This window comes from Corvus brachyrhynchos, unplaced genomic scaffold, assembly GCF_000691975.1.
Source record: "Corvus brachyrhynchos isolate BGI_N302 unplaced genomic scaffold, ASM69197v1 scaffold56, whole genome shotgun sequence".
Taxonomy (NCBI): Eukaryota; Metazoa; Chordata; class Aves; order Passeriformes; family Corvidae; genus Corvus; species Corvus brachyrhynchos.
The window spans coordinates 6,703,506-6,720,657 of NW_008238664.1; the positions used below are offsets into that span (position 1 = coordinate 6,703,506).

Below are 17,152 nucleotides of genomic sequence, written 5' to 3' on the forward strand. Positions count from 1 at the left end.
AGAAGAAATGTTTTTCCTTATCCAGCATTTATAAACGAAACAAAACTTGTGTAGGAAGATCAAACTTTTGGTTTTTCCCCTCTTTTGAGTGAAGAGGAGGTAAAAAGCATAGTTGGGACTGTACTAAACATACAGGAAGCAGCGGACAAATCCCTTTCCCAGTAGTATCTTCTTTCATGATGTAGGGACACTGAGGAACCTCTTCCTTTCACTGCCACAGGCAGTCTACAAAGGGTACTGATTTAGTCCACCCACATAAATCAAGCTAGTGCCTTGAAAGGAAAGGTGAGGGATTGCCACTTTGCCAAATGTCCAGGTTTCACCCCAACAGTCTATGGTAGGGTGCGCAAGCCAGTAAATACAGCAAGCTGTGTGACAGCATGAGGATGAACCAATTGGGGTGAACCTTAAGCTCAGTTTGTAAAAACATTTCAGTATCCTTAGGGTGAACTAACGGGTTTCACCAGATGAGGATTACGACACTTTACTGCATTCTTTCTCAATAGTAGTTTCATGTGAATCAGCACAAGTCCCAGGTTAAGTAAAGCTGGTGAGCCAGATGCTAGTTTTACTATGTGAATGCTTTCTTCTGTTCAAATAGTCCCCATTGTATCTTTTAATTAAAATGGAGAAGCACCTCTGTCAGGAACCAAACTCAAAAAATGTGTCATTCTGTCCTGGCCATATAAGTACTAGAGACCAGACCTACGACAAAATCAAAACCAGGAGAAATGAACAAGTTCCCCTGATAGTACAACACATTCACAGCAGCTAGACAGTTTATCTTTTTTTTTTTTTAAACCACATTATATGCACCAGACTTTACTCTCTTGTGGTCTTTTTAGAGTTATTCGATCTTTTAATAAAACCAACTGTCCTCTGAGTGATGTCCATTTCAATGAGATGCTCAGATACCCAGCTTAAAAATGAAGAATTCCCATTGTGGCCACAACTCAGCTGAGCCTGAATCAGGTTGTTTTTTACTCAGTTGATCCCTGACAGTGTTATAATGTCACTCTTGGGGCAGCTGGCAATACATTTATAATAAGGTGTCCCCTGAGATATTCTTATGCCTAAAGCAGTTTTAACTGCTCATGGATGAAGGTGGTGTTTCTTGAGAGAATATCAAGCAAATAATCTTCACAGAGGACAGCTCCATTTTAAGAGCTGCAGAGATTCTACTGAAGTTTATTCCTGTGAATGAAACACAAAGGTAAAGCCATGTAAGCCTTGCCTGTAACATGGTACAGAAAGAACCATTTGCATCCCTGTGACCTTAAGAGAAGGGAAATGACCTAAGTAAACCTGAGCATGGCTAGTCTCAGCTGAAAAATTATGAGAATGATCAATTATTTCAAAAGGAACAAGCAAAAAAAGTTTAGTAGGCAGTGAACTTTTGTCCCATATACCTTGGAGGTGATTTGTAATCACATTTAACTTTGACCTTTTCAGGTTAGAACTGGTTGTTTAAGAACCTTTTCAAGGAAATGGAAAGAGCTGAGCATATCTGTGGAGTAATTCATTGCAGTATAAATGTAAGAAATACACAGGATGAATTCTCTGGAAATTACCATCTATACCTGTCGGCAATAAACTGAGACCAGATGACCAGTTCTAACTAGGAATTCAACTTTTAGATGGCTCAAGTTAGGCAAAGCAATTCTTACTGTTAATTTCCTTTTCTTCAATTACACACACTCTCCAGTTTGGGGTGGTGGTGGTAGTGTATCTCTTCATTCCACTACACTGGAGCCACTCCAGTGGCTAAAGCCACTGGGATTTCTTCAAAGGTCTCTTTCCAGACAAAGTTTAAAAACACTACGCCTTCACCATTTTTCACTCATCAGCTGCTTTTGGGCACCATTACAGCCACATGTTTTTCTTTAGATCTCATTTTCCTTAGAACATTGTAATTATGCTCATCTTGTATATCTCCCAATTCTTTTAATAATTTCTTTTGAGATTCTCATTCCTCTTCCCACCAAATACAGAGTTGTTTCAAGTCGAGTTTCAAACCCCTGGAACAAGACTGCAATCATTTAATCCATAATCACAGTCCAGCTTCCCTCTTTCCTCACATCTGACTTTAACTGTGTATCTGTAAGTTATACCCATTCTATCCATTGAATACTGGTGATCTGATAATGTTGCATGATGGTGATTTAAAGCTTCTCTTATTTTGAAAAATGCAACATTGTCTGCAGGGTACTCAGATATTTCTGCAAAAATAACATTCCTAACTTACTGCTTTGGTAATACTACCCTATTTTAGCCCTTCAGTGACTGCTTTCTCTGTAACATGTAAGTCTTATTCCTTTCAGAGTCCTTCACGTCCTATCTTCCTTATGCACTCTCGTTCACTAAAATGTTGTCCCCAATTATTAACCTGTGACAATAATCGCCACCACTCACTTGGTAAGTCTTAAAAAAACATGGATTTTTTTTCCTCCATGCTGCCCACCCCCTAAATATACACTTTTTTTTCACTGTCTTCCTTTAATTACATTCTTTATCTTCTGTGATGCCACCAGCAAGCCTGATAATGGTTAGATTGCAAGTGCAATGAGTCCATCATGCCCATCATGCTGCATGGGACCATTTTCTAAATTGCTTCTTTACATTTTAATCCATTTATTGTACTGACCACTTATGTCCCACTATCACTCCTGTGTTTTATTTTTACTATAAAAAAGGATAAATTTCTGTATCTTTTTATGTTTCCATTGTGTCTCACATAGTACAGTCTAAAAGTAGTGATTCTGTGCATTACAGTACTACCAATAATAAATAGTACTAACCTTGATTGAGTTGAGGTAAATTAGGACATTAGGAAACTGTCTAAGAAGAAAGAAGCAGGAGGACATGCACTGTCTCCCTGGAATGGTATCTAAAATTCAAAAGAGAAATGCAAATTTGTAGAATTTAAAAACACATGGTAATGGAAATCACTGCCAAGACTGCTGGCACCTATGAAAGCAGCTAGTTTCTAAAAATAGTGTAGCTTGCCTTTTCAGGCAAAGGACCATACTGGACATTAGAAAAAACCATTAGTTCATCTTGTCAACTCTCTCTACAGCATCCAATAACTATTGCAAGACTTTATTCAATAGCAACAAGTCTTTTCTGTGACACAATTTATGTAGTATAATTTTACCATTAATTATTCTTACTCTTAGGAAATGACACTTTATACAAAGCCTGAGTTTGCTATTCTAATGCCATTAGCCCTATTTCTTCAAAATTATGCTTTTCAGTTATCCTGGACAAAGAAACTCTACTTATTTTAATTTTAGTTTGAGCAAGAGAGTAAACTTGATATATTGAAAATATTGTTATAAAAAAGAATTAATACAGGAACAGGTAAAATACTCAGCGATATCAGACAGTATGGAAATTATGTCCATGCATTTGGGATTGCCACATTGCTCATAAGAGGTAAAGCCATAAACAAGTTAGACATATCAGTTCAAATGAGTGTCACTAAAGTTTGCTGCTATGTCATCATAAACTTTGTTGCAACCATATTATGCTGTCACCTACTCTGACATTGCAAGCTGTGTTAGTGAAAACTATTTCAAAGCTTTTTTAAAGATTCTGAAGTAAGATTACTAGGACTGATTTTTGTTAGGCCCAGCCAGCAGACACGGATGAACCCAAGCAGCAGGGTTCATCAGGGTTCATCATGCAAGTGATGTCAAATCTCTACTATTTCACTACATCAAGTGATCATCAGAGAGGATGCTGCTCTGCGCAGTTTGGAAAGGTGACAAAAGGTAAGATCCTAAGGTTACCAACATCCCTGAAGTAATCCGCTCCTGAACGTTAGTTACCATCAATCCATCCACACCAGAAAATCAAAATAACTTTTCTGTATATAGAAATTTCATGTAACTAAACACCAGTCTTTTGACTCCATACCGCCACACAAAATTGAGCGTTCAACCAGAAACTGTATATTCTCCTTTAAACATAGTAGGTAGTAATTATTACTGGAAAGCACTATATAAGATGTCAAAATATGTTTCAAAGGAAAGCACAATATTCTCATTTTTTATCTTTTACCATTAGGAGATACTGAGCTTGGATGTCCTGTCTTTTCCATATAGAGACAATCAATCCTTATCTATGTCTGAAAGAGACAATCAATCCTTATCTATGTCTGAACCACACCATTCAGTTCTCCAGCTTCAGAAGATTATTTGGTTATTTATGAAGTGTTCACTTGGGAGGAGAAACTGGCCTAAATATTTATCTGTCCTTTTTTACATGCAGGCATAGTTTTTATGACAAATATATGCCTTTACAGAACAATAACAGGAACAGTTTTATAAAAAGGAGCCAAGAAACACTGAGTAACAAAACTACAGATAACTCAAAAACGTCCCTTTTCTCTGATGTTTGATTTTTGAAGTTCATAAATTCATGATTTATTTTGAACAAAATTTTAAAACATGCAAAGAAGACTTAAAACTGAGGACGCATTTTTAGTAAAAATGAATCACAGTAACAAAATATTAGAAACACAATACTCCCCTAAATGATTCGAATGTTTCTAAATTTTAGTATTTATTCTTATGTCCACATTTTGGCAGAAAGTTTTATTATCCCAGCACACAGTCCCCCACATATTTATTGAAAGATTTCATTAAAAAAACCAAACAAGTCAAACATCCGTGTATCTCATACAACTCAGCAACGAATGCTACCAGTGACAGAAAAACTAGAATTTTCTAATTCACCCCATGTGACTCATGCAGAAACAGGAAAAATTTGTCATTTCAAAAAATTACTTAGGGTGACCTAAGAGAACCTCAAAGAAAAGACTGCATGAAGTTCGGAAGAAATGTTCCATTCCTCCCATCCAACATCAAATTTGCCTGAGTTGGTCCTTAAAGAGGACCACTGAAAACAAAAGGGTGCTCTTTTTCATTATGCTTGCAGTGTTTCTGGGTAGTTTGTAAGACTTACACTAAGCACCAGAAGCACTGCATTTAATGGAAATGTTAATGTTAATTTGTTTTTGCTGATGTTCCTCTTGCCCCATTTCCTCCTTAAAAGAAATCTGATCTGTTTAATTTTCCACCCAGTTGAGACCCTAGTAGAAGAGAATGAGAACTAAGTATAAAAATCTAGTTATATCCTCCTTCATAATGTCTGTTCCATTTCAAGTCATTAGGATTAACAATTTTTATTAAGCTTAAAAAACCCCCAGTAACCAAGCTGCTGTTTGGGCGTTATTTATTGCTGCTAGAGAATGAATGTTGAATCCTACACTCTAAGTGCTTCCTGTATTTTTTTTAGTTTTTGTTTTGTCTGTCCCCTGTTAAAGTGCACAACATCCAACACGAGATAAAATGTGTACGTTTAATGGAAATGACTTGCACATTAACTTAGTTTTCTCCATGTTCCTTGAACATCCAAGGCAGAGATCTAATTTAAAAAAGCAAAGGGCTTAGCTGATGACTCCAAATGACTTTACAAATAAATGACACTGTATTCTTCCTAAACTCCTGTTGCTGCTTTTTCTTAATGCAGTCATGGGATTTCTACAGTTAACAAAAGCAAGTCAGAAAAAATATTCCACATCTTCATTTTGATCCATTGTTTTTTGATAACCCACATTAAAATAAGACGCCTTGTAGACTGTTGTGGTTTAACCCCAGCTGGCAACTAAGTACCACTCAGCTGTTTGTTCACTCCACCCTTCTCACCCGACAAAAAAAAGTAAAACTTGCGGGTTGAGATAAGAAGACTTTGATAATTGAAATAAAATATTATTAGTAATAATAATAATGAAAAGGGGAGAGAGAGAGGAATAAAACTCAAAGAGAAACAAATGATCCAGAATACAATTAATTGCTCACCACCAACTGACGCATGCCCAGCCCCTCCCCAAACCACAACAAGCCCCTCCCAGCCAACTCCCTCCAGTTTATGTACTGGGCATGGTGTTCTACAGCATGAAATAACCCTTCGGCTCATTCAGATCAGCTGTCCTGGCCGTGCTCCCTCCCAACATCTCATGCAGTTCCTCACTGGCACAGCATGGGAAACGGAAAAGTCCTTGACTTTGCAACAACTAAAACATCAGTGTGCTATCAACATTTTTCCCATACTAAATTAAAAATGCAGCACTGTACCATTCTCTAAGAAGAAAATTAACTCTATCCCAGGCAAAACCGGGACATAGGCCCAGTTGCAAGCAAAGACACAGCAAAGGATTTCCTCACTCTAGCAAGCAACAACCTACTTCTGTATTACAATCTGCAAAGCAGCTAAGTAACTCGATAAAGACCTTAAAGGTGTTGGCAAGGTCTGGCCGGGTGGGAAGTGCTGAAGCATGATGTACACGCTTGAACAGCATGGCTGGCTACTTAGGGAAAGCCCAAGTATACAAACAGCAAGAATTCTGTTCTCCATTCTAAATCCAGCAAAACAAAGGGAGCAGATCAAAAATGACCACAAGTATACTACATAGTGGCTAATATGCTAAGTTACCTAAGAACATAAAAACTATTATATTGGATCCAAGGTTTGCCTAGTTCAGAGTTTGCTGAATAAGAATATACAGGTATAGAAAGAAGATATTCTGATTTCACATATAATCCACACTGTGGTATGTAATGGCACTTCTGCTGAAGTTTATTCCAGCTTTCAACAATCTGCACTGAAGACTTCTTAATCGTTGCTGAAAAATTTGTGTTAAACAGCCAATGGACGTTTCATCTACAAATTTCTTTATACATTGTGGTTCTCACAAAGTTTCTCTATCAAATAAACTGTGTTATGTGAAAAAGTAATTATTGCTGTTTGTTTTAATCGTCTTGAGTGATAATTTATGTCCATGTTCCTTGATTTTTGTATTGTGCAGTAAACAATTCTTCTCTATTCCTCTTTTCCTTGTCATTTATGATGTACATAATCAAACTCAGTATTCATTTTTCAGCCCATGTATTTTCCTTTATTTAATCTCTCCTTCTCTCCTACTTCAAGAATCTATCCCCTTTCTCTGGTCATCCTTGCTGTACTTATTGTATCCTTTCTTGACCTACCACGTTTTTAAAGAAATGTAAGAACTAGAACTGTAGACAGTATTCAAGGAAAAAAATGACATCTGTATACAATGACCCAGTAATTATTTTTGTTTTCTCTTTCCTCACTGATTCTTAAGATCCTCTTCAATTTTTCTCATAATTTTGCTAAATTTAATTTGCATATTATTACCCAGTCTTATATAGTCTTTCACATCTTTCATCATTATGGAAGCTTTTATTTTTACTACTATGGGTAATTTTGTACCATTGGTAAACCTAGTCATGTCATTATTTGTCTCCTATAGCTCATTAATTATGAATACAAGCCCTTTCTTTAGAGAAACAAAACGTTCTTTCAAGTGTTCAAATCAGGTGCATTTTATCCTTTTCACTCCTATTTCACTGTAAATTTTCTGCTAGAAATGAGAAAGGTTATTATGTAGCTTCTCAGGGTTGGTTTTTTGAGGTATTTGCTAACACATGGATTTTGAATTTGATTATACTCAGATGACTGTAGTGGAATTGTAGTTGCATCATAAAATTTCAACTCAGGTGCTACATAATTCAATATTGGTCCAGAGTTACCTGTTCACTTGTGCTTTCTCTAAGGAAGATAGAAACAAAAAGTTCATGCTGTTTATCATGCCATGTAATTGCATTTACTAGGTCAATATGGGCAGAACAGAAGCCTCCAACTATTATTTATCTTTCTATATAAAATCTGTAACCTGTTTAATATGCCACTCACTGTTCCCATCCAGGCTGGCTGGTGAATGATTTGGCTTCAATACGGTGAGTTGCCTATCTAAACATGTAATTGAAAACAACATAATTTTACTCACTAATAAAGGAAAGATACTTATTTTGAGAGAAGTTTTCTATAATTTCTCAATTTTCGATAATTTCTACCATTTCTCCAGTGGCATCCTCTATTATCTATGCTTATTTATGTACAAACTATGTTTATTTAATGTACAATCCCCATTGTACATTAAATAGGAACAATATCCTACATGTCACCTTCCTCCTATCACATAAAAAAATTATTTTAGTTTTTAACTGCCTCTTCTAAAACCAGGCGTTCCACTTTATCCATCTTTAAAAACATCTAATAAAAACACTTACATTCTTGGGCTTCATGTGTTTGGTTTTTTGTTATATCCTACCTAAATAGAACTGTTTGCCTCTTCTATTTCCTATCTACAGTTTGTTGACCTCCATCTGTTCTTCATTTGAGGTTCAGCAAAACCCGTCACACTATTTTACCTTTAAAGGAGTTACCCTGAACTGTGTGCTTTTCTGTATGGCAGTTTCCTCCCATAAGCTTTTAAGAAGATGACAAAGCAGTTTTTACATGGAAGTACCAAGAGGGCAAGATGCTTGCAGTACTGACGTTTCCTTTTACCTCTGGAACCAATCCTTACCACAAACTCGTTTTTTTCAAGTAATCCACCTTCCTAATTGTACATTTCTGTACAACATTTCTGTTGCCATTTTTCTCCCCCTCAGCCATAGAAAGTTTGAAGTCTCAGCCTCTCTATTATTATTTTGCATATGAGTTTAAAAATATTTCACAGTAAAATTCAGACTTTTGGGTTCCTAACAATTTCAGTTTTGGTTTTGAGCTGTATCTTCACAAGAAATCCTTTCAGGCTATCTTTTCCCTGACTATCTCTGTATTAATTTTATCCATGTGTGCTCTGGTCACTCGTCACACCTGCATGACTGTTATAGGCATTAAGATATTCCCACAAACCGAGTCCTCCACTGCTATAGTTCACAATGTTTCTTCCCATTTTCTGGGATCCCAACTCTGAAGGGATAGCTTCAATGCAAAAAGGAATGAGTTAGGGAAATCTCATCTATGGAACCACTTCCAGCCTTCCAAAATGAAATTCTCTGCTGCATGACCTCAATAGTACCAGGGCTGCGAGGGGAACAGAATAGAATGGCTCAACAGTATTTCTGAAACTTTCATCGGTGATGCCACTCTGTCTCTGGAGCTCCTTCTCTTTAGTCACCATGGACACAGGAGACAGCATTCTGTCTCTGAGGACCATGAGCTGTCTGCACCATTAACATGCACAAGTTACCCACCTAAAGAAACAGTACTAAGTGACAGTGCCTACAGAGGAAACTGGTAAGCTCCATTTAGTCCAAATTTCTATGTTACAACTACTGACTTTTTTTAATTCGGGATTTTTAGTTTTGGCAAAGAGAAGGGAAGAGAAGATCTTGGTTTGGTCTATCATTGAGTCAGTAAAACTAAATATTGAAAATATACTGATTTTGGGGGGTGGTGGTGGGTGGGTTATAATACCTCCTTTTATTTTTTTCTCTTATTCAAGCAAGAAGTTAGTCCCAGAGCTTCCATTCCTCCCTGTATCCAAATTCCTCTTTACATTTTTATGACCCTCAGTTTCAGGGCATGCTCCATGCTAGGACTCTATGTACTTGAGGGGATTTCATTAGTGGTCCTTGATTTGTACTTGTGTATCTCTGCCTGTGAGGTTTCAGCCACTCACTCAATCTAATTAATTAGGTTGTTATCTTCTGTTTCTATAATGGGGATTACTAGGCAAAGGCAAGCTGCCACTGAGTCTCTCACTGAAGACTTGGAGTGTGCAGTACAGCCTCTTTTCCAGGCAAAGTCATATAGTAAGGTTTGGAATTGAGACTTCTAATTTAAACTTGCAAATTTGTTTTAGATAACAATTTTGACTTTCTGAAACTCATCCTATAGCAACAAAATGCCTAGCAACATTCCAAAACTAACAGTCAGCAGCTAGACACAGATATGGTGGTACATATTTGGATATTTTAAAATGGGTTACTTAATGGAAAAAAACCATTTCAAACATACCACATTCACTGGCTGATTCCCCCACCAACTGGAAGAACTGTTGAGCAATTTTCAGATGATCTCTCTGGAAGAAGAATAAAAAAGCAATCCAAGATGAGTTCTAGGGTTAGTGCTACAATACACTGTGACAATATGCTCTGAGGAACACTTGGGGAACAACTAACAGAAAAACTACGGCTGAAGCAAAAACAGAAAAGGTAAATGTGCCGCTCTATGTGCCTAGATAAAGAAGGACACTGTACAAAGCAAACAGGGTTTTTGGAAACAGGACAGAGAAATCAAATTCATCTTGATTTACTATCAAGGCCAGCAACAGAAGTATGCATTTCACTCATTCTGGACTGACTGTTGTACAGAACGAGGTTAAGAGACTCAGAGATCCTGCAATCTAAGAAATGACTGCCTCTTTCACTCCTTTTCAGTTCCTACAGATCTGTTCACATTCTATTGTTGGAGAAGCTGGAGAACCTCATGGGCTTTACTCACCGAGCCCATTTCTTGTCCAAGCGCTGCATTTACCACCCCTTTGAGGATGTACTCCTGGGAAAAAAAAAAGTTAAAGGGGATCAGAGAAGACACAGTGAAGATTTCAGAAGATACACAAAAGCCTATGTGTACATTATTTTCTTCATAAATTCAACTCTTTCACAACTGAGTTTAGAAGGTAGCCGATTACTGTGGTAGTGCTTAAGCACAGCACAAATTTAGGCCCCCAAAATACATTCTACCTGCTATGTAGCCACTTCTACTAAATATGCAAAGATGCTACTAAAGATGCAAAGGGGTGCTGTGTTTTCTGATAAGTCTTACAGTCAAAGACAATGCACCAAAAGGAACATGGTAACATCCTTTTATGCCTTCTTCACCATCATATCACCAATAAGTCCACTATTGTTACACTAAAGCACAGATCCCCTTTCAAATATGCACCTTGATTAACCATAACCACTGACATCCTTGCTGCAAAATTCATAGTGTTTCTCATCAGGACAAAAATGTCAAGAGGTTTGTGCTCTGTGTCCATGTTACTCTAGTGAAATTAGGAACAGAAGCTGAGTACCCTGTAACCTCTAGTATGAGAAACAACTACAGTTTAATTCTTCTCTGAACAAATTTTTCTCAGCATGTAACAGACTCTTTTGTCTTACCCAAATCTTATAATTTAAGACTTATATCTATGAACCTGTTGTAGGAGGCACTCCTGACAAACCAGGAGGTAAACACAGAAGGAGAGACTTCTTTCAAGAGACCAAGAGACTAATGACAGAATGTAAAGAAACAATCTGAGAGTACTAGCCAGGAGAGTAAGTAATCGTTTTAGCACACCAACTGTCTTACAGATGCCAAATTACTATCCTGCGGGCATTGTGACAAAAAAGAAATTTAAGAAGTACTCAAGGAGATTTTACAAGTAGTTTTGCAAGTCTTAGCAGGGAGTTCCTTACAAGTGTGAGTGAGAAATGGAAAAAAAAAGCACAAAGATTCTCATTTCAAAATGTGGTCAAGAATTATTAGCCAAGTATATTGGGACAACAAAGGCTACAATAGGACCAATAGCTGCAGAAAACTGTTCAAGTAAGTTTTGCTATACTGAAAAATGCAAGAAGTGTAAAGCAACATCAGAAGACACTCCTCACTCCTCAGCACAGAATCACCGGATCTGTGTTTTTGAGGTTTTCCTTTTCCCTGTCTCCCTCCCTCCCTCCATCTAATTCCTCCCTCCATCTAATTCCTCACACAGACTCATGAAAGGTCCCTTTTATGCCCAGCTATGTGACCTTTGGAAAATAAACAGCAAAGAGGAATAAATCAGAGACTAAAGATGCTGGAACAGCCACAGAAGAAAATTACAGTAGCAGCCAAGGGACACTGAAGTTTTCACTCATGGCAGCCAAAGTGTGATGGGATTAGAAAACACCATTTATTTAAGGTGTTTAATCTAATCTAGCTCATTTTTATTGAAATGGCTTCAGGACAAACTATATGAGCATCTGAGCTAGCAAATCTGAGGGATGAAAAGCCACCACCAGGCAGACAACTAGCTATAGTCGGAAGAGGGCTTTTACCTATGCAATAGTGGTCCATTCTCCAAAATCAAGGCTGCACACAACAGAGCTGTGTTCTTAGTTGAACCCAGGTGGTACAGTAATAAACAGGCTAAGTACTCATATATGCACATATATAATACTTTATGCATGCACATTAAATTTATTGTTGGTGAAGGGATCAAAACACAAGAGTTTTAAGAGTGGGAATGGGGCAAGCTGTCCTCAGGATACCAGTTTTGTATGTGGCAGATTTCATAACAGTTTATAACCTCTGTCTTTATGTGTCATGACATCATTTTCCAATTACCTGTGGAGCTGTAGGTTCCAGGTCCTTAATCAGGTTATAAGCCTCCTGCACATCATCTGAAATGCCAGACATTAGAATGCATGACAACCCATAGCACACTGTATTAGAACAAGTCACTCATCCTCTACAACATTCCCCAAAAGACTAAGAAATAAACCATTTAGACAGGAGGAGAAAGGTAACTATAAATCAGTGTGAATTTCTATCACAATGGTGATCGTTTTCTAGAACTCAAATAACAAACGCAGAGTGAGTAATAGCTTCTTTATTACTACAGTTTTCCTAGCAGAGATGGTTTGGCCCCTTTGCTCATAATCCAGTGGCTGCCTTCTCAACAGCACAAGGTCAAAATAATAAATCCATCATCTTCCTGTATTTTGTTTTCTCATATTTGTTTAGCCCTCAAAGAGAGTAGGGTAGCATGATGCGGTAGGGAAACTTCATCTTTTCCCTAGCAATATTTCAGCAGATCCTAATTAACAAGGAAAAAGCACTACTAATATAGATGCTTAAATGGGAAGTTTGAAATCTATAAACAACTTCCTTTCCACACAAGAATTAGATAAACTGAATAGATCCTAAACTTTACCTAAATTAAAAAAGATGTTGGCACTATGGTTGGCTTTGTGAACCAACCTAGTGAAGATCCTCTGTTACTGGCAAAGTTTTGTTAATATAGCATTATACCAACTGCCCACACAAATAAGCCTTATCAAACAAAAATTTTTTTCACTAGAACATACAATCCATGCAGCCATTTAAGGCAATATACATTGGAGCTGCTAGGCTCCCACCCATCACCTCTGCTTTCTTATCTATTCCTTTGAACAGTCACATAGTAAGGCAGCACAATGTACTAGCCAAAAGTCATTACATTTTCTTCCTTTTTTTTTTTTTTTGTCATATTTTTGGCTAGGTCAGACCACCACCACCCCAAAATAAACAGAACCTTCTTCCTTTTTTTTTTTTTTTTGTCATATTTTTGGCTAGCTCAGACCACCACCACCACAAAATGACAGTAACCCTTATTTTTATCAACACAATGTAGACCATCAACACAGAACTATGCTTTTCAGGCTCCAACAGAAGCGACTAGCAAATCTTACAGGAGCAGATTACAGCAGGACACCAGCTGACCTCAAACTCTGTTGGGAGTCACTACTCCGAAGAGTTGAAAAAACAGGATGCATGTTTATACTTCAGTCATTCCAGTTCAGAGCATGTATTAGGACAAGCCTAGCTTTATCAGAGACCTTTTCAGTTTTGGAGAGACATCTGTAGTCACTAGAAGTAAGAATTTCTCACTTTCCTAACCAATGCTGCTACCCTAGCAAGACTTAAAAATGGAAACTTAGCCAAACCAGAAAAGAGGTTTTAGTTCAAATTGCCCTTGACCTTCTTTGTCAGTATGCAAGTCATTAGTATATCACAGTGAAGAGCAGAACCTAACTCATGAAAATTACTGCAAGGTTAACAGCATACGAGTAAACAAGACTGATTTTTAACTGATGCATGAGATGCACTTTGTTTCCATGTAAGTAGAACTTAATTTGAAACATCTGTAATTATCAACAATATTACTGTGCAAAATAATTGGTAATAGTACCAATATTGCCTATAGTGACATTAGCAACAATAATACTGGACAGAAAGGTGGCTGGGGACAGCAGACATAGATTTACCACTGCCAAAATGTACTCACTAATTCAAGGTGTGACTGGTTGTGTGAATAAGGGGATAATAGTTGATGCTGTATAGCTTGACTTTAGCAATGTCTTTGACATGTCTCTCATACAAACTTGAAAGATAGAACTGGCTAAGTAAGACTATAAGGGTATGGAAAACTGGCTGGACTACCAAAGGACAGTGATCAGTCGTACAAAATCCAGCAGGTGGCTCATTACTAATCGAATGCCCGAGGGACTGATACTGTTGAATAGCTTACTTTTATTAATGATCCAGATGATAGGATAGAGTACTCTTAGCAAGTCTGCAAATGATAAAAGATTGTGAAGAAAGCTCCCGGACATTGAGAAGCAGCTCCGTAGGCTGAAAAAAATGGGCTGAAAGAAATCTCATGAAGTTCAGTGGAGGCAAAATGCAAGTCTTGCATCTTGCTTGGTTCGAAACATGCCTGAGCAAGTCAGGTGGGGAGCTGACTGGCTAAAGGCAATCTGGCAGACAGTGCAGCCTTGTAGCAAAGGAGGCCAACTGCACACTGGATCATATTAGCATGAATGGAGCCATCGCAGCAAGGCAAGGAATTCTTTATTTGGCACTTGTAAGGTTGCACATGAGTCTTGTGTCCAGTTTTGGGATCCTTCAATCAAGACAGACATCGAAACACTGGAGTGAGCCCACCTGAGGGCTCCCAAGGCAGTAAGAGGGCTAAGGAGAAACTGAGAGAACTGCATTTGCTTAGCTTTCAGAGGAGAAAGAATCTCAAGGGAGATCTTATCACTGTCTACAGTTAACTGATAGGAGGGTACAGAGTAGATGGAGACAGGTTCCACAGAGTGAGAGAAAGGCAGTGGACATCAGGTAGAACAGAGGAAGTTCTGACTGGATGCTTGTCTGGACAAGGCTTTAAGCGACCTGATCTAATTCGACCTGCCTTGAATCACACAGCCAGTCAACCCACTGTAGAATAAAAGAACACAATGGGAGCATATGAATAGCTCTGAAAAATTCAGATATAATTCAAAGAAGCTGGCAAACAAAGGAGAGATACAAGAAGAAAACCCTTACCAACTGATTCTGGCTACCTCCCTGCACTCTTTAAGAACTGTAAAGTAGATTTTAATGAAATATCTTGTTCACAGTCACTTTGGTATGTATTTTGTTTGTACTGTATTTACAGAAATGGTTGTCCTTGCCTTCACAGTACATATGCCTACCATTCTCACATATTCAGGCAGAGGAGAGGCCCCCTCACTAGGAACAAATAAACACCACCATCCCCAATGCCATCTCCTGCAACCCAAGAACCTCCAATACTCTGCTGAAGTAGGCTTTTTTTGACTGCACAGTATTAAAGCTCCTCTCTGCAAGTCATGGGAACTTCCACTTCACTATTTTCCAGAGGAACAGAAAGTGAAATAAATTACATTTTACTGCAAAGAAAAAAAGCATTGAGTAAGTTGAGGTAAGATGAATTAATGTCATCCCTGAAGGTATGAAAAAGCCAGAGGAAGGTGTATTTACCTTGCTGGAGATAGTAAATCACAAGATTCAGTCTTGCCTCAGGAATAACATCAACTAGAGGAGGTAGGACCTGCAAAGCCCCTTCTCCTCCTCGGAAAACCACCTGCAGAGAAAAGAAGCATATTGATAACCATGTATCAGAATCTTTCCTATGATAAGTTAATTCAAGGAAATTAATCCTTAAATTCCTATATAAACAGTAGGAAAAGGTCAGTGGCTCTGGTATTAGCATAATTCCTGCTTTAATACAGCTATAGAATTATACAGTCTGACAATCTTTATACCGAAGAATACAAGTATTTAATCCATATGTAAAGATTAACTTATTTCAGCTTTTAGCAGCTCAAAAGAGAGACACATTATATATAAAAGATTTTAAAGGATAACATAGTCTGAGAGAAGGGAACACACACAAAATTACAAACTGCTTATGATGTTTTCATGTGAAAAAACTTAGGCTAATGATTCTACATTTATTTAGAATGACACAGGATCCTAAAATGATCAGGAGCAGTCGATTACACTCCAGTTTCACATGACCATTCCTCCAACAAGATCTAATGTACTTATACAATAAAGCACTGGTAAAATTGCCAACATACAAAATAAACAATACTAACTTACAAAAGTCCAGTTTGAAAGCAGTTTTAATTCTCAGGGAAAGAAGTATGAGCTTGTGACGACTGTTCTTGAAAAATGACAAAGCAAGCAACTGCCCATCATTAAATATGAGCAATCTACTGTTACCAGTTGTTCAGCAAAATAATAATACCACTGAAGAGTAACCATTAGTTACTCTTAGTGACTCTTTTACTGCAGAACACAAAAGTATTCTGGTTTTATGAGCATCTTTTTTCCTAGAACTCCTTGCTTAGTACTTTTCAGATGAAGGCCATTTTCATGAGCTATCTTTATTCCATTTAAATTGTTCTGGTGCTAAACAGAGTCCAAGGTCACCCTGACTTTTTTCTACTGTGTCTTTACTGAGTGGGCTCCACAAAACATCTTGCAAAGGTACTCTTACACAACATACATTATTTTAATATGCCTTCATGGCTAAAAGCAACAGTATTATTATTTTCTTGACACAGTCTGAAACTGTCAGGGAAAAATTCCAGGAAAAAAAAAAATACACTTGATGGCACATTCATTATACTGGTAGGATTCCTAGAATGGGACTTATATGGCAGCAGAGACTCAATTAAGTCTACAATTTTTCAAAATATACCATTTAATGAATCATCATGAAAAGCTCTACAAATGAATGCAGTCCATATTAAATCCCAGAAATGCATTACTTACCAGATTGTGCTTAATGAGTTCCTTGCCAAACTCAAAAGATGATGAGGCACTGTCTGTCAAGTTCTTGAGCTCTGCCTGGAATTACATACATTCCAAAATTTTAACATAAAACCAAAAAAGCACAGAAGCCTAAGTGGAGCTTCAAATGAGCTTCAAAGCTGCCAGCAAGACATCTCCACTGGTGCTGGATGACGAAAAGATTTTGCCTTTCCACTTCTATCTAACTGTTTTAGCAACTGAGTAATACATATAAACACAAGATCAAAAGGATACTGGGAAAATGGTTAGGCCACTGTGCACATATGTGGACAGATGAGTAAATACCAGGGAAACTGAAATAGGTGACATTCCTAAAAGGACATAGTGACAAGGTAAAGGCCATTATCAACATTAC

At 37.6% G+C, this 17,152-nt stretch overlaps 1 protein-coding gene across 1 annotated transcript in view; it reads right to left on the reverse strand.

Annotated features, from left to right (window-relative positions):
* The window catches only part of TTC26 (tetratricopeptide repeat domain 26), a 52,998-nt gene that overhangs the window by 16,571 nt on the left and 19,275 nt on the right, over positions 1-17,152 (reverse strand). Inside the window, exons 7-12 of the mRNA XM_008636495.2 lie at positions 16,759-16,833; positions 15,457-15,559; positions 12,253-12,308; positions 10,384-10,437; positions 9,898-9,961; positions 2,799-2,887 (exon numbers count right to left, since the gene is read on the reverse strand). Of these exons, the coding sequence (XP_008634717.1) occupies positions 2,799-2,887; positions 9,898-9,961; positions 10,384-10,437; positions 12,253-12,308; positions 15,457-15,559; positions 16,759-16,833 (441 nt within the window). The remainder of the gene's footprint in view (positions 1-2,798; positions 2,888-9,897; positions 9,962-10,383; positions 10,438-12,252; positions 12,309-15,456; positions 15,560-16,758; positions 16,834-17,152) is intronic.